Source organism: Rissa tridactyla, chromosome Z, assembly GCF_028500815.1.
Source record: "Rissa tridactyla isolate bRisTri1 chromosome Z, bRisTri1.patW.cur.20221130, whole genome shotgun sequence".
Taxonomy (NCBI): domain Eukaryota; kingdom Metazoa; phylum Chordata; class Aves; order Charadriiformes; family Laridae; genus Rissa; species Rissa tridactyla.
The window spans coordinates 37,368,366-37,394,309 of record NC_071497.1 but is presented as its reverse complement, the minus strand read 5'-3'; the positions used below and the strand labels follow the sequence as shown (position 1 = coordinate 37,394,309).

Genomic DNA, 25,944 nt, shown 5'->3' with positions numbered 1-25,944 from the left:
AATGTTTTGTGCTTGCATGTCCATGGGACATGTCCATCAGTCCAAACAGCTCCTAATGTTACTACACACTGAATATTCATCATATATTAGACATGGTGGAGAAACCTTGCCTGAAATCCATCAACATTAACCTGTTTTGCACAAGTAAATCAGGCCTTTGTTGTCTGAAGCAGTTATAAATAAACTGCTTGTGCAATCTAAGAGATCATAAGGATCCTGCTGTTTTTCTTTCCATGATAATTGAGAAATCTCCATATTTTATAAACTTGATGGAGCAGGCCTTCTTATTTATTTGAGCTTTGAACTTCTCCATTTTACATTCTGAAGAATTAAGAGGTAGTCCCTCATCACTGCCACTGCCATTTCATCTAAATTGCAACCGCTGGATTTTTTTTCCTCTGTTTTAGGAACTATAACTTGTAAAAAGGAACAACATTTTTAAATGTATCTGTCAGAGGAAGGCATTAGGTGTAGTGTCATAACATCCTTTAAAAAAAGTGAAGAAAATATATTTTTTTTTCCTTGGCCTTGAGCCAAGATGTTGACTATAAACTCATAGTAGTATGAGAAAACAAAATCAGATGTGAGAGTTGTTCTGACTGATCTGTGAAATGTGGATTTCTATAGAAGAAAATTTTCATAAATTCAGACTGCTGAATTTGCCCCATTCCAGATAAAACTTCAAGTTGAAGTAGCAGAGTGAGAATGGTCAGCAGCTGAAACCATACAGTTCTTACCCAGCTAGAGGAGACCAATACTGAGCATTGCCAGTGGAAGTTTCTAGTATACCTTCCAAAATATTGCCTTGATGTTTTTCATTATCTAATCACAAACTTTTAATTGATATTTTACAGGAGTAGCATATGGTAATTTTATATATGACATGTAACGACATATATTTTCATTAACAGTCAAAAGGCTGTACCCTTGCCTTTTTGTAAGAAGTGATAATACTTGGGAAAGAACTTGAAGTTTTATCTATATTTGCTGCCTGTTTAGTTGTATACATAAATATTAGCTCTCTCTGGAAGGCTGTATGTTTTTAGTTTAACTTTTGTAGGGAGTATAAGGATTAAGTCTCCTGCATATGAGCTGAGTTGTGTTCATGGACTTTCTGATCTGTGTGAACTCAAACTCCAAATGAGTCTTCAACAAATGCCAGTGAAATGGAGCAGTTTTTTAATGAACACTGTGTCTCAAGATCATCATAAACCAAAAGCCTCTTACTGGTTATTTTTAAGACAATAGAACATTTGCCTGTATTCTAGGACCTGGGAATAGGAATGGAGCATGCCTGAGAGTTTGTGTCCTCTTGGGTACCATCAGATAGATGCCTAAAGTGGCCAGGTGAAGGGGAGGAATCCAGAGGTGGCACTTACATTGTTCTCATGACGTTGAGATATGAGTAACTCGAATTTAGGGCATAGGTAGCATGACTAAACCTACAAAGTGTTACTTTTTCTCTCAATTTTGGCCCAAGTGAGAAGCACACATAACATGTTGATAGGCTTCTAGGAGCTGGCATGACTGTTCTTATAATTGCTTGTTCCGGTCTTTTTGGAGGTCATTTTGTAGGTGTGGTAAGGAAAGTCAAAGAAACTAATCTTGCACCTGGAACAGCTGTTTTTACTGCTGTTTCTTTAAATGCGTTGTTCAAGGCTTCTATCAGGAAAATGTTAATCTCCTTATAGAGGTGCCAGAAGTGCATTATTGCCCACAGTCTTCATCTCAGAATTATAAGAAGTCTTTATGATGCCCTTACTTCAGAGCATCCAGCACCTTAAAGAGGAGATGTATTATAATGTTTTGTGGTGACTAAAATTAACCAAAGAATGATGACTTTTTGAACAATTGTTCTGAGCAATTCTGGTACATCATAGGCAAGTTGGTCCTGCAACTATGCAAGTTGCTGCAGCCAAGTCGTTATCTGTGCTGGAATGAAGACTCTTCACAAACTGGGGATTGTGGAGTATATTGCCCATGGCTGCTGCTAAGAGAGGCAATAGCGTCAATAAAGAATCCAAGATGCCTAAATACAGACCTATCACAGACATCTACTTTTTACCATTCAAGACTCCTTCATATCTACTGTTTCTTCAAAATATTTTTATCTGACCATCTGTACCATTGTCCTCCTGGGGGCCAGAGTCTACTTTGGCTTTTGTGGTATTTCTTGTACTTGAGAGAATTCTGAATTCCCTGTGAACTGTTAGATGATATTTCAACTATTTTTCCCGGTTTTCTAAAGAAACTGGCTCATGCCGTCACCATCAGGCTCTTCCTGATAGCTTTTTACTTTTGGCCTAATTTCTCTGAGGAGAGAGGGTCTCATGGATAGTCTGATCAATCATAAATGGAAATAAATAAATGTGCCCAGAGGAGAGCAAGCCAACACAGTACCTCCATTGCATGAAAGCATAAGCTCAACATATGCCTGTTTTTATAACCCTGCAAGCAGTAGCTGCACCATGTGTTTTCCTGCTGTCCAGTAGTTAATGGATGAGAAGGAAGCTGAGGGTACTCGAGTTTGTGCTTGTGAGAATTTTGGAAGATGGAGCAAGTGCAAGTCTAATAGGAGGACCCTGGCTTATTACTTGAAGACTGCAGTGTATGAATTCATAGGAAACTAGGCCTTGTTCACAGAGCAATTTGCTGTTTCAAGGAGAGCTTTGCATGGTCTTCATTTGCAGGAGTTAGAGATGAAAAAGAAAAGAGGATCGAAAGGAAAAATAGTCTTTGCTTTTTTGCAAGCTTCTAGACAGTGTCTGCTTTTAAAAAATAGGTCCAATGGAGCAGTGTAACTGATGAGTGATGAATGGTTGAACCACTTGCCCAATGTCTTTACCCCTATGTTGACATAGTGCTGAGTCACTCACTCTGCTTTGCACATTTACCGATGGGGATGATACTTTTTCAGGATGAAAGATTTTGGTTTTGTGCCAAAGAGTATGAAGTGGAGGACAGAACCCAATCTATGTCATTAAATAACTACAGAATTCATCTCAATGGCTTCTACAGCAGCCAATATCTTTGTGGAATTTTAATTAAACCCTTTTTAAAAAATATTTTATTTCTGTTCCTTTGCCATGTTTAAATACAACTTGAAAAAAACAAACACAACTAACCTAGGTCACTCAAATAGAAGCAAGCAACCCTTAAAAGAAGGATCTTTAGCAGCAGTTAAATTTGTGTATTTTATTTCAGCAGTGCTATACCTGTGTATGATGGTGGCATTCTGAGTGCCTTGTTTTAGTTAAGAGTGGAGTTCTGACTCAAATACACAAAAATCTAATTGTATTAACAAAGTTAACTATTCAATCCAGACATAACATCCATAACTCATCTACTGGAAAGGAATGTATAAAGACTGAATTTGTCAAAACCAGTACTCTCTCACTTGCAGAGTTGAACCTGACTGTTCAGGACAACAGATTACTTCCTTCCAGTGTAAAATGTATCATAATGGGCTTTAAAGGAAATTGAAGAACTGTGTGTAGAACTGCAGCCAGTGGATAGTAAGAGAGTCCAGGCCAACACCATGGTGTGTTAGCAGGTCAGACAGATGAAGGTCACTAAAATTCAAGCTCCAGCAAGAAGTAACGAGGACCAGTTCCAGTCCCACAGTCTGAATGATGAACATGCAGGTGAGGACCCTCTGGGAACACGCTGTATCTCAGTTCCGACTGGGCAGATTCCAGCTTCAACCTTACTGCGATCCACCCCAACGGTGTGGCTACACCTTTTGCAGTTATACTTGAACTATTTTCAAATCTAATAGTTTGGTGACAGCACTGCCAGAACAGCAACATGAAGCTCAGCACTGTCTAGTTTTTTGGGCATTTAGTCAGATTTCCAGGTCAACATTTAAACCCCAATGAATGTCCTGATGCACCACCTTCTCTGCTTTCTGTATAAGAGCTGAGTTGTCCAATTTAATTTGGTATGCCTATATATGCTCCCCCTTTGGAGAGTGGTTTGGAATATCTTTTGGAAAGAGTAGTGAGATTTTATTCAGAGGCTGTTGGTCCGATTGCTGTGCATACCTATCACTTCTGTTTTGTGTGTATGTTGTGATTTCTTCATGAATATATATGAGTTTTTTCAACATTTATTTTAATACTTGGAAACATACTGAATTGTCATCAGTGGAAAAACTTGTAATTACAGATTGCACAAAAAGCAGACCACCAAAGACAACTTGTGTCTGGGCAACTTGTCCTGGAGAGCATATAGTTAATACTGAGACTCATCTAAGACTGGGGAGTACCTTGATCTGAAACACATCAAAGTCAAAGTGAATTTTCATTTCGGTAGCCATTGCATAAGGATCTTTTGTAGCCAGGGAATGTGAGTTTCCCCTCCCACCCCACCCCACTTTTATTAGCTCTTAATTTCATTCTAAAATTCTTTATTCTTTTTAGACATGAAGTTCCTAACATTTTCTTAAGTCTGAAACTGAAGTTATGAGAAAAAGAACTTCCATTAAATACTTCCATAAAAATAAATTCCCACTGATAGAGTGTGGTGTCATTTTTCTACTTGAATTTTGTTCACTACAACATTACTGAGGTGTTTTGAACAAGTACTGTAGTGTATTCTTGACATAAGAATTGTATGAGATTGTTTTAGCCTTTTCTCCAAGTTAGCTGTACAGTGCTGGTGAAGAGCCAGTGTGGATCATTGAACCATCCATGCATCCAATGTGTCTGTGTCCAGGGTAACCTCCCTACCAATATGCCAATGGAAACCTCCTGCAGTTTTAGGATTACCATTTGGCAGCTGTGCCCTCTGTGTCCCAGCTCCCTCTGCTGTTGAGGACCACAAAGATTCATGTAGAGTAGAAATTATAGCTATTGTTCTTTTTTATTAGTTGTGGTGTAACATGATTTAAGCTCTTACTGGAAACCTAGCAGAAAATGTTTTCTTCTATTCTTCCTGAAAGTAAGATTGAAGACTTGGGCCTTACCTTCAACGAACACTTTGCCAGAGGTGGGATGATGATATGGCATCACATCCCTATGGTGTTTCAGTCACTACTCCCTTTATGTATTGTCTGTGAACTTGCTGAGGGTGCACTCTCCCCATTGTCCACCTCCTTAATGAACATCTTAAAGAGTATCGGCCCCGGTACTGACCCTGGGTTACAACACTATTAACTGGCCTCCAACTGGACCTTGTACTATTGATTACACTCTTCTGGCAATGCATTATGTTAGTGAAATAATGCCATTCTGTTTAAGGAAAGGTGTCTTTGTCTTCATCTGGTGCAATTGAAATTGTCATTTTCATAGAATCATAGAATGGTTCCAGTTAGAAGGGACCTTAAAGATCATCTAGTTCTAATCCCCTGACATGGGCAGAGACAGCTCCCACTAGACCAGGTTGCTCAAAGCCCCATCCAGCCTGGCCTGGAACATTTCAAGGGATGGGGCATCCACAGCTTCTCTGGGAAACTTGTTCCAGTGCCTCACCACCCTCATAGTAAAAAATTTCTTCCTGATATCTAATCTAAATCTCCCCTCTTTCAGTTTTGTCGTGGTTTTGGCCAAATTTGCCAATGTCCAGTGACAGGTGCTCCTCCCCAGCTTCTTGTGCACTGGGAGGAGGGGGAGACATAAAGAGAGATTTACAAGTTTAGAAGAAACTAAACTACTTTAATGAAATATTAATAATGACATAAAAAGGGAAATAATGAAACAGATACAGTATATACAAAACCATATTAAGCTCCCAGGATGATGTCACCGCCAGGTACTGGGGAAGTCCCAGACTGGACTAGCGATGGGTGGGAACTGGGTTCCAGAGTTGGAGTCAGGAACAGACCGATCAGGATCAAAGGCAGATGAACAGACAGGGTCCTCCTCGGACATCAGCCATTGAAGGAAGAGAGAGAGTTGACCCTTTGATCCCTCAGCTTTTATACTGAGCCTGGGGCAGATGGGATGGAATACCCTGTTGGTCAGTTTTGGGTCTCTTGTCCTGTCTGCTCCTCTCTGCAGGTGGGACCCCTCTGCACTTTTCCACTTCCAACCCTCTAACAGGGTAAATAACAAAATTAGCTGGCCTTGGTTGTTATAGCAATAAGTATAATCAAGAGCCTCGCTGCATACCATTCCTTGGCACAAACTGTCTTATCACTCTGAATGAACCACTTTCAACACAACATGCTGTTAATTTCAGAGAGGTAGAAGAGGCCTAGCTAAGAAATAAAATTACTGAACAGAAAGTTGGTTCTGTTTTACCTCAAACCAGGACAAGTTAAAAACCATTACCCCTTGTCCTATTGCTCCACTCCCTGTTAAAAAGTCCCTCTCCATCTTTCCTGTAGGCCCCCTTCCAATACTGGAAGGCTGCTATAAGGTCTCTCCAGAACCTTCCCTTCTCCAGGCTGAACAACCCCAAGTCTCTCAGCCTGTCCTTATAGGAGAAGTGCTCCAGCCCTCTGATCATCTTCGTGGCCCTCCTCTGGACCCATTCCAACAGGTCCTTGTCCTTCTTGTGCTGAGACTCCAGAGCTGGATGCAGTATTCCAGGTGGGGTCTCACCAGAGCAGAGTATGTGAGAAACGCTCCGTATCCAATAACCACGGCTCAGGCAGCGAACAATACGAAGCACATTGTATTTAAACATTCTTGCAAGAATGGGTGACCTAGCAGGTAGGCACACCTGAGGTCCCGAAATAACTTCTTTTTATTTCCTATCCCAGGCAGAAATTTCCCTCCCCTGTTTCCCCACTGGCTAGGTACTCCAGGGTTTACAGCCTATCGGATTTGCCTAAAAATATTTCTGTTCACTCCGCCTCTGTTTACTTCTCCCCATCAACCCTCCTAAACCCCTTACTTCACCTGTTTATTTCTTCCCTTTTTTGGTATTATTGCCCATGGTACCTGGTCTCAGTTAAATGTTCATCCTCACGTTAAATTACTGATCTGGCATAGACTAGTTTCACCTTTGTCTAAGGGATGAGCATTCTTGCATGTCTCTTGATCAGCCTTTGTGTTGTTAATCATTCTCTAGCTACATCATTGCAGGCTGGCCAAGTTGTTCCTTTGCAAAAACAGTACTTAGATTTCTACAAGTAGAGGGGGAGAATCACCTCCCTCGACCTGCTGGCCATGCTTCTTTTGATGCAGCCCAGGATGCGGTTGGCTTTCTGGGCTGCAAGCACACATTGCCAGCTCATGTTGAGCTTCTCATCCACCAACACCCCAAGTCCTTCTCCTCGGGGCTGCTCTCAAGCCATTCTCTGCCCAACCTGTATTTGTGCATGGGATTGTCATGACCGAGGTGCAGGACCTTGCACTTGGCCTGGTTGAACTTCATGAGGTTTGCACGGGCCCACCTCTCAAGCCTGTCCAGGTTCCTCTGGATGGCATCCCTTCCCTTCAGCATGTCGACTGCCCCAAACAGCTTGATGTCATCAGCAAACTTGCTGAGGGTGCATTCAATCCCACTGTCCGTGTCTCCAACAAAAATATTAAACAGCACCGGTCCCAGTACTGACCCCTGAGGAACACTACTCATCACTGGTTTCCACTTGGACATAGAGCTGTTGACAGCAACCCTTTGAGTGCAGCCATCTAGCCAGTTCCTTATCCATGGAGTCATCCATCCATCAAATCCATGCCTTTCCAATTTAGAGACCAAGTTGTCAGGTAGGACAGTGTCAAACGCTTTGCATAAGTCCAGGTAGATGATGTCAGTTGCTCTCCCCTTATCTACCAATGCTGTGGCAACATCATAGAAGGCCCCCAAATTTGTCAGGCATGACTTGCTTTTGGTGAAGCCATGTTGGCTGTCACCAATCACCTCCTTATTTTCCATGTGCCTTAGCATAGTTTCCAGAAGGATCTGCTCCATGATCTTGCATATGATTTTTGCATATAGTATTTTATATGCAAATCAGTGTTTGGTGGTTACTTACTGAGGACTACCACCTTTTGTCTCTTCAGTTACAGCTTTCTTTTGCAATTAATAACCGAAAGATATATTAGTAGATCACTTGGGTCAAGAACATGAATTCTCAGAATGGAGACATGTAAATGGGAAAGTAGAGGGAAATTTTGTCAACAAAAATGCCAGAAAGATTGACTATAGTATGTGATCTTAAACCAGTAACTTTGGGGTGCAAACCACAAGAGTAATAAATAACATGCTGCACACAGCTCTGTTTTGTAGGGCTGCAATAGCTGTGCAGCTTTAATGTCTCCCTTCTTTGGGAAGGTGGGAAGAGACCAGAAGATCTGCACGTGTGGTTTGTCCTGACTGTGTCCTGTCTAGTTTTCTATACCATATGAGCCTTGTTCATTTGACTTGTGTGTTCCACCCCTGTCTCCTTCATCTTCTTCACATATTTACAGAGCAGCAGAGGATTTTCTCTACTGTTTCTTGACCCAAGCAGAAGAGCAGCAGATCAGCTATGGTCCACTGATAGGTCATATCTGAACTAAGCAGTAGGCATACCACAGCTCTGCCTGCTGCAGAGCTGCCAGAGGAGGTGTCAGCCTGAAGTACTGTGTGCCAAAAGGCCCTAATTTTAGATGCCCATTCCTCGGTTGCAGCTTTGCACTATGGACCCTCCCTTCTTACACAGGTCTTCCACCTGTGCTCATGTATCTCAGTTAATTACTTTGGCTAGCTGCAAGCTGAGAGGTCCATTTACCCCCATTCACATACATCCTGAATTTAATGATGATTCTGTAGACTGCTGCATGACTTCCCTAAAATCATGCTCTTTGTTTAACTGTGAAGGGCACAGTTAAACACTATATCCTGCACAGCAATAGAAACAGGAACTGTACTTCTGATCCTTTTGTCTGCTTCTAGGCAAGGTAGTGGAAGGTGGGAAAAGAGAGCTGCAGTAACCTGAAAAAAATACAGATAACAGTATTTTGTAGGTTCATGGGTTCATGGGTTTCATATTCAGTATGTATACATTTTACTAAGAAAATATGCATTGAAAAAAAAAAGAATACAAGATGTGCAGGGATCCTGTAAATACAGAGAAACAACAGTGTTTTTCCTTTGATATACTTGTAGTGTTATCTAGTTAGCCTAAAATCCGCATAATGCACTACACATGACAGAAGCTGTCACCTATTTTGTATATTTGAGAGTATTTCACTGTCATTGTCACAACTGAACTCAAAAGACGAGGAAATAAAAATTTTGGCAGTGAAGCTGTGAGAAATTTCCTAAGGAATAATCTTAATCTAACACACAAATAATACAAACATAAGCACCTACTGCTAGTTTGATTCAGCATTTCTGTGTTCTCTGAAAGTAATTTTTCAGATGATGAAGTCATTTTACAGATGCGCAGGCAATAATATTTAGTGGGATTTTTCTTTTCTTTCTAGATTGAAAGAAGATGTGAGCTGTTCCTAAATGGAGTTGCTTCCTCCTTATGCCCCATAAACTGTAGATGTAACAGTCTATGGCCAGTCCTGATTAAATAGTGATTGGATTGGGGAAGCGTTTGGAGGAAATTACCTTTATATAAGTAATTGCAGTGGTGGACCACTTCCTCTGACAAAAAAAGCTTGCAAATACTCTTGCAAGAATATGGTCTCATTGGTGTCAACATATTCACTTCCTATCCACTTAAATATTATCCGCAGGTAGCTGGGGTATTCTTCCCAGTACCTATTAGATAGTAATTTAATTGCTACTAGTATGAATAATAAACAAAATTCAGCATTTGCATTCTGATATCTCCTCTTCAATTACTTCAAAGAGACAAAAGTAATTCCAGCACAATACTTAGCTGTCCAGGCAGCGTAAAACTGACATGGGATTTAATGAAAATAAATTTCTGGGCTGACAATGTAGGATAGAGGCTGGGATAACTCAGCGAACACAGGAGACAAGAAGAACAGTATTCCTGTAGCTAGAGTTCTATAGAATCCTTGTGCATAATTTTTTAAAAATGTATCAAAAAATAATATATAGTACTATAATCTCATACATATAAAAGATATATATATTCAATATATATGAGATTATTCTTATTGTTAAATTAAGAATAAAAGAATTGAAGCCATGTATGTTAAATTCACTATTATCCTTCAGAGATGATGAACTTGATTCTCCTCTGTGGTGGTATTGGTAGTGCGCCTTTGTGTTATTTCAATATAAGCTGTTTGAAATGAAAACTGTTCAAAAATAGATTACCACTTTCTTTTTTTTCCATTGAAATCTCTGTGGAGAAGAATGTTGACTGTTTTAATATAAGACTTTTGTCCATACTCAGCCCACATACTGGCATAAGCTAATAGTATAAGCAAAATTATGATGGCAAAAAACTGGAATGAAAAACTGTTCTCCCTGAATCTTTCTTACCTACCTACTTCCTTTTATTGGGAAACACCTCAAGGCCAGTACAAAAGGATGGATAGAGGCATTCAGGCAAGTGAAAATGTCAGGATCTCTATATGGCTAGGCAAAGGAGCCATATAGAGAAGAAAAGGGTTAAAGAAACTTTTGCAGTTACAGGAACTTTTATATTAATGCATAACAGGGAAAAACTTTCTATTTGGATTTAGAAAGACAACTTCTAACAAGATAAAAACAAAAATGTGATCTGCACACCAAAGTATCTTTTAAAATGTATTACCGACATACCATGTGAACTGGCATGTTACTGGTTTATCCTCTTTTTTTTCAAGTGATACTCATGTCTCTGTCTTTGTTTTTCAGATATAGAAGACTAAATTTGCCACTTGGAAAAGAAAAAACATGGCTTCCAACACAGCAAATCCTGCTAACCATTTGCCATACTTCTTTGGCAATATTACACGTGAAGAAGCCGAAGAGTATCTGATGCAAGGAGGAGTGAGTGATGGACTGTACTTGCTCCGCCAAAGCCGGAATTACCTGGGTGGCTTTGCCTTATCCTTGGCCCATGGAAGGAAGGTTCATCATTATACAATTGAGAGGGAGCTGAGTGGCTCATATGCTATTGCAGGAGGCAAGTCGCATGCCAGTCCTGCTGAACTCATTAGCTATCACTCAGAGGAAGCAGATGGCCTTATCTGTCTACTGAGAAAACCTTTCAACCGACCACCAGGCGTTGAACCCAAAACAGGACCCTTTGAAGATTTAAAAGAGAACCTTATCAGAGAGTATGTCAAACAAACTTGGAATTTGCAGGTAAATCCGGGCTGATTTTTCCATAAAGTGGTTTTGAGAAAAAGAGATTGCAGTGTTTTTTTCCATCTGTTGCTGCTGCTATGTGGTGTTTTTTCATAATGGAATCATAGCTGCCTGGTTTTGAACAGTGGGGATTTTTTCACCCCTGATACATGCAGTGACTTGGCCATACGTGTTTACAAAACTCAAGACTTTTGTGGTGTCTTGGGCTAGCATAGCCTTGTGTTACACTGCAGTAACCTGTGTCATCAGATTTCCACATGCATCAAAAATTAATAGGTGTAATGAATATGATACAGAAATGGTTTGTTTGATTGCTTTTCATTCTGAATTTTTATGGACTGATGTACCGGCAGGCTTGACAACATGGTGACTTGTTTTACATCTACAGCTCTTAGCTGGCCTTGTTTTTGTGATGCTTGTTTAGATTATGTCCATAACAGAACTTGGTTTCTTAACTGCACACCACTGTCTATACGTCTTCGGTACTGCACATATCAAGCAGGAATGTTCCATGCTGAGGAAGATAGGCTGGATTTTTACCTTAGAATAACTGTGAAGAAGCCAGTCTTAACATGGTAAAACTAGTGTAGGAGGCTGCAACAGGAATATTATTTCACCTTGGGAAGCCATTAATTACCATTATGAACTCATGGAGTTAAACTAAGTTTTTCATCTCTCTTGGCACTAACAAGTAGCCTTCTGTGTTCTGCTCTGTAAAATATGTGGAGCAATGCCCAAACTAGAAAAGCCTGAAACTTACACTCTATTTACTACAAGTGCTGAGATTTGTAGTTTTTTTGATGAGTCTGAGCCCAATCGAGGAGGAAGTTGAACTCAAGTTGAAAGCTGATGAAAGTAAGGGGTTTTGTGCTCAGATTCTGGGCCAAATTTAGAAGTGATAGGTTGTGTTATACCTAAAATATTAAGATAGTTCACTCTAAAACTGGGACTGTCCTGTCTGCTTTGGGGAAATATGCATTGATATCTTCAACATAGATATGCTGCAACAGTACAAAGTGTGTTCAGTTTATTTCATTAAACTACTGTAGGATATGTAATATGGAGGTATGTTATGACATCTCAGAGTGACAATAAGTATATTTAGCTATGTCTCACTAGCATAAAAGTATGATGTAATTTTCAGTTGAAATACTGATATATTAAGGGCTTAATTTACTCGTTATTTTTCCTTCTGTTTCTCAGAGGTAAAGGAAGAATCCCAGCTTTTTGGTGTTTGGATTACCATACATTAGCTTCTGGTTTAATGTCTTTATAGCAACTGGATCTTTTCTTCACATACAATAAATATGTGCAGATTTTGGATGTCCCAAAAGCTATCCAATACTGTGAGTCTACCTGTCATGTTTTTAGTGCAGAAGACAGTTTGACTATCCTGCTGTGTTTTTATCACTCTAGGGGCATGCTCTTGAACAAGCTATCATTAGTCAAAAGCCTCAGCTGGAGAAGTTGATTGCCACTACAGCCCATGAGAAGATGCCGTGGTTCCATGGGAGGATCTCTCGGGAAGAGTCAGAACACCGTATCCTCATTGGGTCAAAAAACAATGGAAAATTTCTGTGAGTGCTTTTTCTGTGGTATTGCTGTTTGCCACCAGTGTTCCTACACAGTTCCCTTGAATGAATCTCAAATGAGAGTATGCCCAAAAAGGTGGCTCATTCCCAATGAGAGAGCCCAGCCCAGTCCATGTTGTATGTGACATAATCATTCCTGTACTAAGTAAGTGTCTCCAAGATTAGGTTTCTGCTTAACTAAAGATGGGAAACTACACCAAAAGTGTGTTTTCACTGAGCCGTTTTTTGTGTCCGTCTGTTCCTCCCCCCCACCCCCAAATAGAAGTATTGATATAATGGTAGAAAATGAAGCTTAAAGGTCTAACTACTACCTACATAGCCTCCTTCAACATTCAACTGTCTGACTTTTTTAAAGCTAGTCCAAAGTAAAACCCCAGGAGTGAATGTGGGATGGATATGCTTCTTCAGTACCAACTCTTACACTTGACTGATTTGCCGTAATTGTGCCACACTAATCACTAATGTAGATACAACCTTCATATGTTTCCATGTTTCAATCTTAAACATCAGGAACCAGTAACTCCTTGAAATCTTTATTCCCAGCCGAGTTAATCCTTATCAGGTATTACCTACAAACACTTCAGGTGTACTGACATCATTTCTTGAGATCACCTTCCCTCAGTCATTGAATTTTTTCTGTTTCATGGTCACTCTGACACAAAGTCACCGTGAGTCTTCACATTTTCAGAGTTGTTGGGATCACATCTAGAGGGTCATTTACCTAGTTGGTTCTGTTGCCATTTGTAACAAAAAAAATTGTTATAAATTTGTTACAATTTTTGTTACATTTGTAACTAAAAATGTTACGAAAGTCTGAGGAGCCAAAAATTTTCCTTATCACAGATTCATGTTTTCTGAATGCTGCTTCCTATAGCACAGGAAAGGTTTCATCGATTTGATGAACGTAGTCATTGTCGTAGACTACCAGTACAGCCATTATGGATTACAACACCACATCTCGTTTTCATTGCCCTGTGATTTTGCTAGCTTCTTTTCCTGCTTTTTAGATGTACGGGCGGGTGGATGTGTAATCTGAAACAAAGCAGCAGCCCTTTCTTTTAATGACCAAGTTTTTTTAAAACTTTATTACTGTCTGTATTAATATCTTACTAAATCAATGTTATATCAGCTGAGTCTTAAAGCTTGCAGCTTTTCCAGTTTGCCTCTTGCACACATCGGTTTCTATGTGGTCAAAGTGCTTCTTTTTGGGGGAAAAAAAAAAGGAAACTAATTTTTCTTCAAAGAAATTAATCCCTTAGCTAACATTTCTTAACAACAAGGATGGGCTTTGGAGTGAGGGTGTGCACTTTTTTAGCCGACTTAACAGTTTCAGTCTCTATTATAGACCCTGGTCTCTGTTTAATCTTCTATAAGCATTCCTACAGCTTTAAATAGAAGCAGTTCCCCAGTATTTTCCTGTTTCCCTTGGAGATGGCCTAGGAGGCATTTCGGGCTAGGAGGCATTTCTGTTTGCAGTGACACACGTGATGAGCTGTGGAGGGAGCAGTCAGACCTCCTCCTGTGGAACTAGTTGTGTCAGTGGGTACATATCTTATATAGCTCTCCTGGAACTCAGGTGGCTGCTTTCACATCAGGTAGATAAACTTACAGAGGGGAAAATGCTAACTTCAAGGTTGTCTTTAAACCATAAGAAGTGCCACTGGAGCTTAAATTATATGGAAATATAACTGATAGTATGTTGAGCTTGCATCCCTCTTATTAAGGACAACACTGTTTACATCTGCACCTGTAGGGTCCTTTCCGATGCATTAATTGTTCTTGCACAGACTGCCTATCTGGCAGGTTTAAAGCTCAGTAACCACTTATCTGCCATTTACTCTTCTGCTCCCAGACAAGAAACAGGGTGAGATCTTCATCTGCCCCGTAATTCAGCAGCCAGAGCAGCAAGAGAAATAACGTGTTGTTCATATATATCAGAAATCTGTTATTTTTCCTTCTAGAGCTCTTCTAGCTCTCAGATCTGTGGACCTAGAGGCTTATACCAAATAACAAAAGAACTGTCTAATTCAGAAAGGTTTTCTGGTTTCTGCAGTGGTTTGCCTAACATGGGCTTGCTCAGCAGGCATTGAGAAATAAACCATTCATATTTGGTAGACAGCTAAAACAGTAGCAGCCAAATTGTTGATCAATGCACCAAAATAGAGTGGTGCACTGTTTTACATTTCAGGCATGGGCATCGCATGCTTTTTCCTTACTCAGCAGCAGCGCATATCAGAATCTTCTGTACCTCTGTGGACTGTGAATTTGTGCTTGTGAATGTTGCTGCTCAGAGACTGTTTTTCTTACATTGATCAAGACACTGAAGCCTGATAGTTGACTGAAAGGTAAAACTTGGAAACATTCAGTGTCTAAGAGGAGTTTGTTTGTTGAGTTAGGCATTGGAGCCTGGGAACACAGAGGGACGCTAGATTTTTGATGACATGAAGTACACCAAGGCTTGTCTACAAGTAGGTGCTGGTATATGACAAAAATCATCTTGTTTATTATGGAGAAAATAATAAATTTTCAAAGGCTGTAATATTTCTGTATATTCTTTTACAAGGGTCTCTCAAACTTCATTATACTAGAAATCTGCTAACTGTCTGAACTGCCGACGTTGAAACAAAATCCAGTACAGCAGCCTCTTTTAGAACACATCTAATGCCTGGATTTCTTTAGCACTGCTTTGCACCACTACAAGATTATCAAATCTAGATTTTTTTTAATATAATAAATATGGAAATAGTTGAAAAGCTTCCTAATTGCAGTTCAAAATGTCACAAATAGCATAATAAATCTAACACTACAACTTATCCAAGCTGCTGGAAAAGTTCTGAGATAACTGTGGGTGTTTTAGTAGGGAATTTTCAAAGGTCTTTTTGAAGTTTTTGTCATGACTGAAAAGTCTATGCAACAAATATGTATGTGAGTGCTATATAGTTTGTTTTCAAAGACAACTATAGAAACAATGTAATGAAATGACGTGAAATAGGAAGCAGTACCCACCTTTTCCAGGAAGAACACTCATGAAAGATTGCCACTCTAGCCACAAAATTTGGAGAAAACACTGTTTTCTAGTGTAATTTACTAGTGTACACTAGTAAAACACATTACTAGTGTAATAGAAGGAAAATATGATATCTCTAGAATGACCTGAAGAGCAACTGAAAATGAAGAACTTCATTTAAGTCTCAAGCCCCGATTAGCTTCATTAACACTACTTTTCATGCTGTATTAGGATGGTGGTTCTTACCAGACTTCTGGTTTTTCATTAGACTTTGCTTGGTTCGGGGCATAATTGTAGAATATTGATGATCAATATTGTGTAGATGGTCAGAGATAATACTATTAATACTATTAATATTATTAATACTGTTATTAATATTGTAGTAATATTCATATTGGTAATATATAATAATATTGATAATATTGTTAATGTTATCTACGTGAGTGCATGCATGTGTGGACCAGTTGAAAAATAAAGTAAAAAATTGCTAACAGTGACAAACTAGCAGTATAAGAAATGTTAGTTTTCTCTGCAGTTTGACATAAGAAACAACTCTGGTAAGTGTGTGGTAGCTCAAGAGCACGTCTTGGTTTGTAACCAGTAGTGACCTCTTCGGTTATACGAACATGTGATCTTGCATATTCGTTAAGAACCAGAAACTGTGAAGCTGAAGGGAGATAAACAATATTCAGAAATACTGTTAAACTTAAAAATGCAACATTAAGGAAATTGAACATGAAGGCATTGCATAATTAACAGTTTAGTCTCTATAAACCTTTTGTATGGGTTCATAGCCATATTAGCTCACATAAAATGTGAACAGTTGTGTAAAAGGAAAGTAAAAAGTAATTTCAGTATCATAAGAATTTCTTCAATATGCAACAAGATATACTAAAGAGGACAAAACTGATTTAGACTATTAGAATGACTCACAGCGCTACCCATCATGGCATCTTATGACATCTAGAGACTAAACTGTCTCTTATATGTCACAATAGTTACCACTAGTAACGCCATTTCAAAATAACAAGTTTTGAAGTGCAGTTGTTCATAAGAGACACAGAAATTTGTGTTTCTGTGACATGTAGCAGCCTATATTTATATTAATCTTACTGTCTTCCTCTGGAAATTTACAAGTACTGGAGTGCATACTAAGCTAGGTGATTTATCTGACCTTGTAGAGTGTTCTTTAAATAAAACTATCAGTATTATGTTTGTATCCATAAATGGAATAGGTCATTGTTGACATCAGACAAGGTGAAAACAATACTACTAAACATGACCTTAATTCAGCGATATTAATTAATTATGAAGTTCCTCTTCAAAATACCAGGCAGTTGCTCAGCTTAGATCACCATAAAAATTTTCCAAGATAAATGATACACAGACAGTGAGCCGTGTTTCTGGAGGGGCTGTATTCTCTACAGCAGCCTGGATGATGCCCACAGCAATTTGGGAGAGCTGTTTACTGATGTTCAGTTAGGTGCAAAGTTACGTGCCACTTGCAGACCACTGCAGCAGGGCTATGGCTTCTCAAGACTAGCTTTACGTTGTGTGCTTCAGCAGCAGAGTGGGTCTTCACCTCAGGGAGGTGTGAAGATGTGATTCCTGACTGAGAGAGCTGTACTCGGAAGACCCCCCGTTGCAGGTGCAGTTATACAGCAAAGCTATTTGTTAGGGTTTTGGTGGAGCATAGTATATTTTGCTGGCAGGGCAATGCCAGCAAAATAAACTATACTGATGCAATCCTTCTCGCAAGGGTGTTTCGTAACTGTGCAGCACACCACAATAGCCTTGTCAGGAAATCAAGTTTTAGGTTCCATTGTAACTAGCAATAGTGTGTGGCAGAGCTAGCTCCTAAATTCCGTAGTGCGCTGACATTTCTGAAACAGCTTTGAATATGTTACTTAACAGAGGAGAAGAAATGATGTAAATGAAGATTGCAGTTAATCAAGCACCAAGTTCATTCCTTATTGTCCTCAAATTTGGAACGTGCGCACTGTGCTGCAGATATTTGAAGTGATAATGAATAGCCACGTTGTTAATAACATTACAAGAGAGATGACCATAAGGGCAGACAATCAGGGAATGGCTGGAGCTTGCTCAGCAGTGGGGAATGTCTGTTATCTTTGGCATCAAGGAAGCTGTTATCACTGAGAAGGCAAAGCAAGCCCAAGAACTAACTTTAACAAGCCCTTGGATTTAGGAGTGAGAATAATTTCACACCATTCCTAAAGCAAATATTTTTCTAGTTTATTTCCTTCATTATTGTCCACCATAGAATGCTGTGACTTCTTCTTTTCCTACAAAGTCAATGAGGCATGTTGTAATAGCAATTTCTTTTTTTTTACCTTCAGGGACATTTTCCTTTAGAAAGAAAGGAAGTTTGACTTTTCACTTAGAAGCAGAAAAAAAATGGGACATCATTGTTCTTTTTGCTTCCAAGCAAAAATAGTGACTTTATAAAGGGAGATGGATAGCTATTTACACAGGCTGTAGTGATACTCCAAATAGTTATTGGTTGCTATTTGGGTTAAATTCACAAAACCATAAAAAAATCATGAAACATAGATTACATGAAAATTAAAACCAATAGCTAAACCTTCTTTACATTGCATCACGTAACAATTTGAGCTTCTCAGTTCCTGCTAAAATTGCCATTTTAAAATGTATATCGTAGAAAATCTATTGTTCATGTTTCTGATTAATCTCAGTGGATGAAAGGACAATATTGTTTATTTACAGGTGTTTATTATCTTTATGTTTTTATTCTGTAGATCTGTAATTCTCTTCAATGGTATGAAATGGAAGACCAGGTGATATTTCACTGCTGGATTCCTTCCTTGACAAAATGCTTTTTAAAAAAATATGGCTTTTTAAAATTATTTTTTTTGTAATCAGTTGGTATTGAAGAACAGTAAATGTTGTGAGTTATTTCAGAACACATTGAAGCAGATATTGCATTTGGAATTTTAGATTTTTTTCTCAACTTTCTGAAAATTGTTATTTTTCATAGAAGGAAAGTTACATATACGAAAAGAGCCCCCAAACCTGATGTGATGACCCCAGGTAGAACAGGCATCACCATCAAGAAGATGTGAAAACCTTGATTTCCATTTGAAGAGGTTTTAGGTTATAATCTTTCAGTTTGAGCAGCCTTTTTCTTTGATTCCATTTTGTACAGTAACTGTAAGCTACTGGGTACTGTGTACCCAGCTGGAGTTCTGGAGGCTTAGCATAATGTAGACAGCCATTACCACAGTCAACAAAACTAAAACAAAATTGTGAAACATGACCTGTGACAATCCTTGTCACCAGAGGCAGTAAAAGTTTTTCGTTTGGACTGTGATGGTAAGTTCTGAGAGAGCCCTTTTTGGACCAGTAAGGGATCTGGGTGCCAAAACTAAGACTTAGGCTATCATTTAGTTGTTGCTTCAATGCTCTTGATACTTCTGCTCTTCAGAAGTTTTAGAAGATAGCAGAACTTCCTGTTGTTGTGTTTTGTAGGAGTACAAATTGTGCTGGAGTTGACTGGCTACAGTTTAAAACACCTGGACCATAACCCCAAGAGAACGAGTCTCCCTCTGGACTCTGGTCCATCATAAATATTAGAATGGAGATTTTTTTCACATGCAGTAATAGAGCTGTCTGACAGAAGTTGCCATGACTGTGATCTGCAGATATCTTCAGAGTTACGTAGCTGTTGGGTTGGGGGAAGGAAGAGCTCAGAAACGCAACTACTACCTTATAAACCTGATCTCCGCCTAAATCCTGTACTGGATACTGATATAGCGCTGTGTAGATCTGTGCCATCATCCTTAGAAATCAGGACTCTTTTCTGCCATTGATGCCCGTTCTCTCAAGAAATGTTTATGATGCCTTTTGTGATAGAAACAACTCTTGCAAATGAGAATCAGTTTCAGAAGAGCTAATTGCATTGGCACTGCCATTTCCACTTGTGAAACAGGAAGGACATTTGTTACTGGCAAACAATCCATTGCATTTTTATAATCTTACTTGTGCTGTATTCTGAACAGAAGTCTGAATGCAATGAAAGACCATTCACGTTTCAGAAACAATGTATTCTATTCTGAAAATATTTTTCCAAGCCTTATTTGCTAAGAGCGAGTCAGAGGAAGAGAAAAGTCTTCATTTTAGCAGAACCTGTTGCTTTCCACTGGTCAGTCAGCACAGGAAATCACCATGCTGAGAAAATACCTGCATGTCATGAAAAACCACAATGTGTTTCAAGTTGCTTTAGAGACACTAGGCAAGTTGCTTTGGTTTCAGAAAAAAAAAACTGACCCTACTTCCCTTTTCCTTTAGCCAGTGTCCCATTTACATCTTAGGCAACAAGAATCACTCTGCTTGAAAAAATCGTTGCATGAGTAGTCCAGACAAAACAGTTTTAGTTCAGCCTTCTGTGAGTCAGATGAGGAGCAGAATTGCCTCTGCAATCTTCTGGGATGTGATAGCAAGTACTAGTGTTGCATCAGCGAAGCTTCCCAACACCTTAGTGAGCATATCCTACTATATTTCTTTTCAGGGCTTTTGGAAAATTCAAGGGGGAGTGAGTAGATTTCTGTGCAGACTGGAACAAGAAATGTTTCTGTGTTGCTGAATTTGAGGTTTTGGTATGACAAAGAGACCCACTTGGTGGGTGAGGGAAAGGCTGTGGATGTTGTTTACCTGAACTTTAGTAAGGGCTTTGATACAGTCTCCCACAGCATCCTCCTGGAGAAACTGGCTGCCCATGGCTTGGACAGAAGTACTCTACGCTTGGTTAAAAATGGCTGGAGGGTTGGGCCCAGAGAGTGGTGGTGAATGGATTTAAATCCAGTTAGCGGCCGGTCATGACTGGTGTTCCCCAGGGCTCAGTATTGGGGCCAGTTCTCTTTAATATCTCTATCAATGATCTGGACGAGGGCATTGAGTGCACCCTCAGTAAATTTGCAGATGACACCAAACTAGGTGGGAGTGTCGACCTGCTTGAGGGTAGAAAGGCATTGCAGAGGGGTCTGGACAGGCTGGATCGATGGGCCAAGGCCAATGGTATGAAGTTCAACAAGGCCAAGTGCTGGGTCCTGCACTTGGGCCACAACAACCCCATGCAGCACTACAGGATTGGGGAAGAGTGGCTGGAGAGCTGCCCAGCAGAAAAGGACCTGGGGGCGTTGGTCGACTGGCGGCTGAATATGAGGCAGCAGTGTGCCCAGGTGGCCAAGGCGGCCAACAGCATCCTGGCCTGTATCAGGAACAGTGTGGTGAGTAGGACTAGGGAAGTGATCGTCCCCCTGTACTCAGCACTGGTGAGGCCCCACCTCGAGTACTGTGTCCAGTTTTGGGCCCCTCACCACAAAAAAGACATTGAGGTGCTGGAGTGGGTCCAGAGAAGGACAACGAAGCTGCTGAGGGGTCTGTAGAATAAGTCGTATGAGGAGCGGCTGAGGGAACTGGGGTTGTTTATCCTAGAGAATAGGAGGGTGAGGGGAGACCTTATCGCTCTCTACAACTACCTGAAAGGAGGTTATAGCAAGGTGGGGGTCGGTCTCTGCTCCCAAGTAACAGGTGACAGGACAAGAGGAGATGGCCTCAAGTTGCACCAGGGGAGGTTTAGACTGGATATTTGGAAAATTTTTTACACTGAAAGGGCTTTTAAGCATTGGAACGGGCTGCCCCGGGAAGTGGTTGAGGCACCATCCCTGGAGGTATTTAAAAGATGGGTAGGCATAGTGCTTAGACATATGGTTTAGTGATGTTTTTTGTCAAGAGTTAGGTTGATGGTTGGACTCAATGATCTGAGAGATCCCTTCCAACCTAGCGATTCTATGATTCTGTGAAAATTTTAATGTAGCTCTATTGCTGTCTCATTGTCAGCAGCAAGTGAACATGGACAACTCAAACTACAAGAAAAAGCCTGTTTTCCAACCTCAGAAATACTAGACCAGCTATGATGGAGCTAGTAGCAAATTCCTATCTACTTTGGGTCCAGTCACCAGAAGATGCTGGTCTCAGTGTGAGCTACCTTGAATACATGTAGAACAACCCTGCAACACTTTACAGGCATCACAGATGTTGCTTGCAGACCTCCTGGAAGGAGGAGATCATCCTGGTTACCTGTGAATTTTAGACAATGTTTCTTATTACATTCCATATTCTCTCCCTGGTGAAGTTAAGACTAGATATATACCCCAATACCATGTGAAATTTAATGTACATTGTATGTGAAATCTGCAACAAAGTGTTAGTGTATTTACAGAAATTATAAGAATTGATGATTACAGAAATGGATTCTTTACTTTAAATTCCCAGCCAAACAACAATCTGTTTCAGTGCACAAAGATTCTCCCTTTATTTGTATTTCACGTTCTTTTAGTATTTTATCTTCTGTCCTTACTGTCATCTCTTTATTTCAAAATACAAGATATAAGAGAGAAAACTTGCTTTAACGAAGGCACTTACCTTTTGTTTGTAATTCTAGGTCAGCTGGAGAGGAGGTTGAAGTGTAGCTGCTTGTATATGCTGGATCCTGGCCTCAGAGTTCCACGGGCTTTATAGGCCTGCAGCATACAAGCCTTCAAACGCTTCTTTGCTCAGAGAGCACTTTGTGCACTGCACACTGTTCTGTGGCAGAGAGCTCCACATTGTGGATTTTCTGTTGTTATTTGTTGCCTTTTTTTGGGGGGGAGAAAGGGGGAAAGGAACTCGAGGGAATTCTATCTGAAAAGATAATAGAAATAAATAAGAAATAAATGAGAGGTTTAACAAAATGTCTTCAGAACATGCAGTGCTGATTTTGCCTTGTTTTTAATTCAAAAGCTTAAAGAAATGGTGATTTGAAAACAAATTTCAACCCAAATGCTCATTCCTAGTAAAGAGTAACCCTGAAAATCTCTCTTATTCCTACAGTATCCGCGAAAGGGATAGCAATGGTTCCTATGCCCTGTGTCTGCTGAATGATGGAAAAGTACTGCATTACCGTATTGACAGAGATAAGACAGGAAAGCTCTCCATACCAGAAGGAAAAAGATTTGACACCCTCTGGCAGGTCTGTTAAATTTCAATCACTTGGATATCATGTTTTCATATAACTGACTAAGGCAGCTTGCTTTACTTCACTGTGCGACAACAGACTTTAGCTGAACAGCAGCATGTTTTGGCGGATTATTTTTCATATATTTCTGTTTTTATGTGATTTCCATACATCAAGAAAACATATGTTAATGTAGAAAGCTAAATAAGTGTACAGTTTAATCATTTTTAAATGTTGATGTTGTAGCTTCACCAAGTCAAAATTGATGTAATTATTATTCAGTTAGCTGAAGGTTCTCTAGAATGGAAGGCTGTTTGCATTTGTTAAGTGACCATATTCAATAATAGCAATGCAAGATATAGTCTTTTGCTGATGTCCTTTATGACAGCAATAAACAGAATTCTAGGAAGCACAAAGGGGATGGTTTAAGATGCTGTACACATACTGCATTCTTTAGATTTGAAATTCTCTACCTTCAAGACTGAAGAAGCATAGTTGGATGAGGGTTACCACCAAAATGTGTCTGAACACTGGTGAAGATTAAGCAATTAAGGAATGCATAGTTACATAGTTGGCTGTGCCATAGTCAATAATAAAACTGAATACTGGAGAAATGACTGCATAAATTGAAAATGCTAAGGTAATTGAAAACCTTGCAGAAATCTGTTATGTCTTCTTGCTGAAAATTCTATTAAAACAAGTAAAATGAGTCACAAATATAAAATATGTGTCTTTACTTGCATATATTAATTCTGAGCCTTTCCAGTAAATGTCCTGCATATTTTTTTTTTGGAGCCACTGGAAGTTTAAGAGCTGTTATGCTGTTTTACAAGCTTTTTTAATATGTCTGCAACCCTTTCACTCACAGAGCCCCGCCCTTCTACCCAAATGCACCAAAGCCAAAATAGCAGTAACAAACCTGTAATAAAATGGCATGGAGAGGACAATCCAGGAACACAAATGGCCACAACTATTTGTGCTATGAATTTATTAACATCCCTCTGTGGCTTTGAGGTCCAAAGAAAGCATTGCGTATCAGGACTATTCGTGCACTGTTATGCCCATCTTGAATAAACAAACAAACAAACAAATAAATAAAGAAGGCGGGAACTCAGAGATATAAAAAGAAGTTGTTTGCTCAGAGTTACAAGGCTGGTTAGCAGCAGAACCAGGCATGGGGTACTGAGTCTTACAAATCCAGCTACTGGATCAGGTTCCAGATTCATCCACAAGGCTTCTTCAGAAACATGCTAAAGAGAAGTAAAGATGGGGTAAGAACATGTGCAGTAAAGATCCCCTGTATACCCTGTTACTTTGCTGTAATATATACCAGTTATTGTACATATGCACACAATTTTAAAGAGACAATATATTTTATTATGCCTCCCTTACCTTTTCATATCTTTTTCTCTTCTTTTTATCTCCTTCTCCCTTTTTTTTTCCCCTCTTATTCTGGTAGTTAGTTGAGCATTATTCATACAAACCAGATGGACTATTAAGAGTTCTTACCATTCCCTGTCCACAACTTGGCTCAGAAAATGGTGAGTTATTCCTATTATTTTGCATCTATAAATAGCCATGCTAACGATGATAAAGATGTGTCTATTTTTTCCACCTGCCATGTAGGTGGGTGCAGATTACAGTAGATTAAAGTTGGTTAAAAAAAAGACTAAATGTTACATTTCCAATTTTTCAAATGAGTTGAGATCAGCCAGACCAGGCTTGATGGAGGCAGACCCTGCAGCTTAAGGGATGCTACCAACTCCAGTTATTGCTTGCTCTAAATTAATGTCAGATCAAAAATGTGCTTTGCCACTCAAAGTGGCTGTGTGTGTTACCTGGCCCACACTTGCTGACAAGGTGGTCATCCCGGCACTCCTTCAAGGGTCCTTATTCCAAGCTGAGGCCAGCACATCAGCTGCACTGCTACAGGCATTCGGGTGAGGTGTAGTGAGAGGTGCACTCAGCAGGTGAGGTGCTGGTAGATGAGGAGTTAATTCTCACATTGGGGAGAGCAGGGCAGAACAAGGGATTTGCTACACCTGATGCTGAAAATGGGAGTCAGAGAGGCATTCCTTGATAACCTGAGGCAAGGCAGGGGAAGGGGAGTGTTCTGAGATCCAGTATGCTCTTTGGCCTGTTTCTTTTTTAATGTCATGTTAAATACTGTTGAGGCCTTGTCCTCTCTCTTGCCTTGACTGCTAGGGGAAAAGAGATGCTTCTGCCTGGTCCTCGTCTAACTCGTGCTATTGCAGAAGTGGTGTTCTTTCTCTAAGGCCACCTTCTGTCAATCTAACTGTGTACCAGTGCCATGGTGAAAGGATATGCCTGTACTTTATCCACTCCTTTGAATCATTTAGGCAGTGCACATACTTTTGTCTCTGTGGCAGCAAGTACCAGAGTCACATTAGAGGCACATTAGAGACAAAAGCAAAGAAGGTGGGCCAGGAGAAACACCGCAATATGATTTAAAAGCTAGGAAGTTGGTCTCCTGTGTTAAATTTTGTGTTCTTACAGTACACTTCTCACCTTGCTCAGTATCCTTCTACAATTCGTTCTTTTACAGATAATGTTGTTTTTAACATTCGTCCTCCTCTTCCTGGAACCCCTTCTAAGGTAAGAGTAGGCGGTGACATAACAGTAGCATCCGTTTGAGAAGGCTTACAGTCACATACTGGTCTAGGAATTCTAAAGCTTGGAATTTGCAGTGAATTTATTTTTCTAGCCTCATTGATGGTCATGTTCTGTAGTGACTGTATCAACACTAGGAGGAGAGATACTACTTTATTTACATTGTCCACTTGGAGAATCTGCTGACTGAAGCAGAAATGGAGGTTCCATTTATTTTCATATTTCGTGTGTGCAGTTAACATCAGGCTTTGCACAAGGGTTTGATTCCTTGAGCAGTAAATTAGGGGAAGTTCTTTCATCAACTCCATGAAAAGTGAGCAAGCACATCTGTGATTATAATTGCCTAAGTTCTTAGAGTCCATTGATTAGAGGAGCCACCTGAGGTGTGATACGTAACACCATCTCATTCAGCTGTAGTTGATCTCATCTGAAATAGGGAGTTTAATTTAGTTGTTTCACCACTCCCTGGAGAGCCTAATCATCTAGGTCATTATCTTGATGCAGTCCCATGTTATAGAAAAAAATAT

The 25,944-nt window shown here is 39.8% G+C and overlaps 1 protein-coding gene across 2 annotated transcripts in view; it reads left to right on the top strand.

The window, feature by feature from the left end:
- The window catches only part of SYK (spleen associated tyrosine kinase), a 56,730-nt gene that overhangs the window by 12,537 nt on the left and 18,249 nt on the right, over positions 1-25,944 (top strand). For both annotated transcript variants that reach the window (XM_054186171.1, XM_054186170.1), the window contains exons 2-6: positions 10,699-11,151; positions 12,571-12,731; positions 22,663-22,801; positions 24,246-24,327; positions 25,353-25,402. In XM_054186171.1, the coding sequence (XP_054042146.1) occupies positions 10,738-11,151; positions 12,571-12,731; positions 22,663-22,801; positions 24,246-24,327; positions 25,353-25,402 (846 nt within the window). In that variant the 5' untranslated portion in view covers positions 10,699-10,737. The remainder of the gene's footprint in view (positions 1-10,698; positions 11,152-12,570; positions 12,732-22,662; positions 22,802-24,245; positions 24,328-25,352; positions 25,403-25,944) is intronic.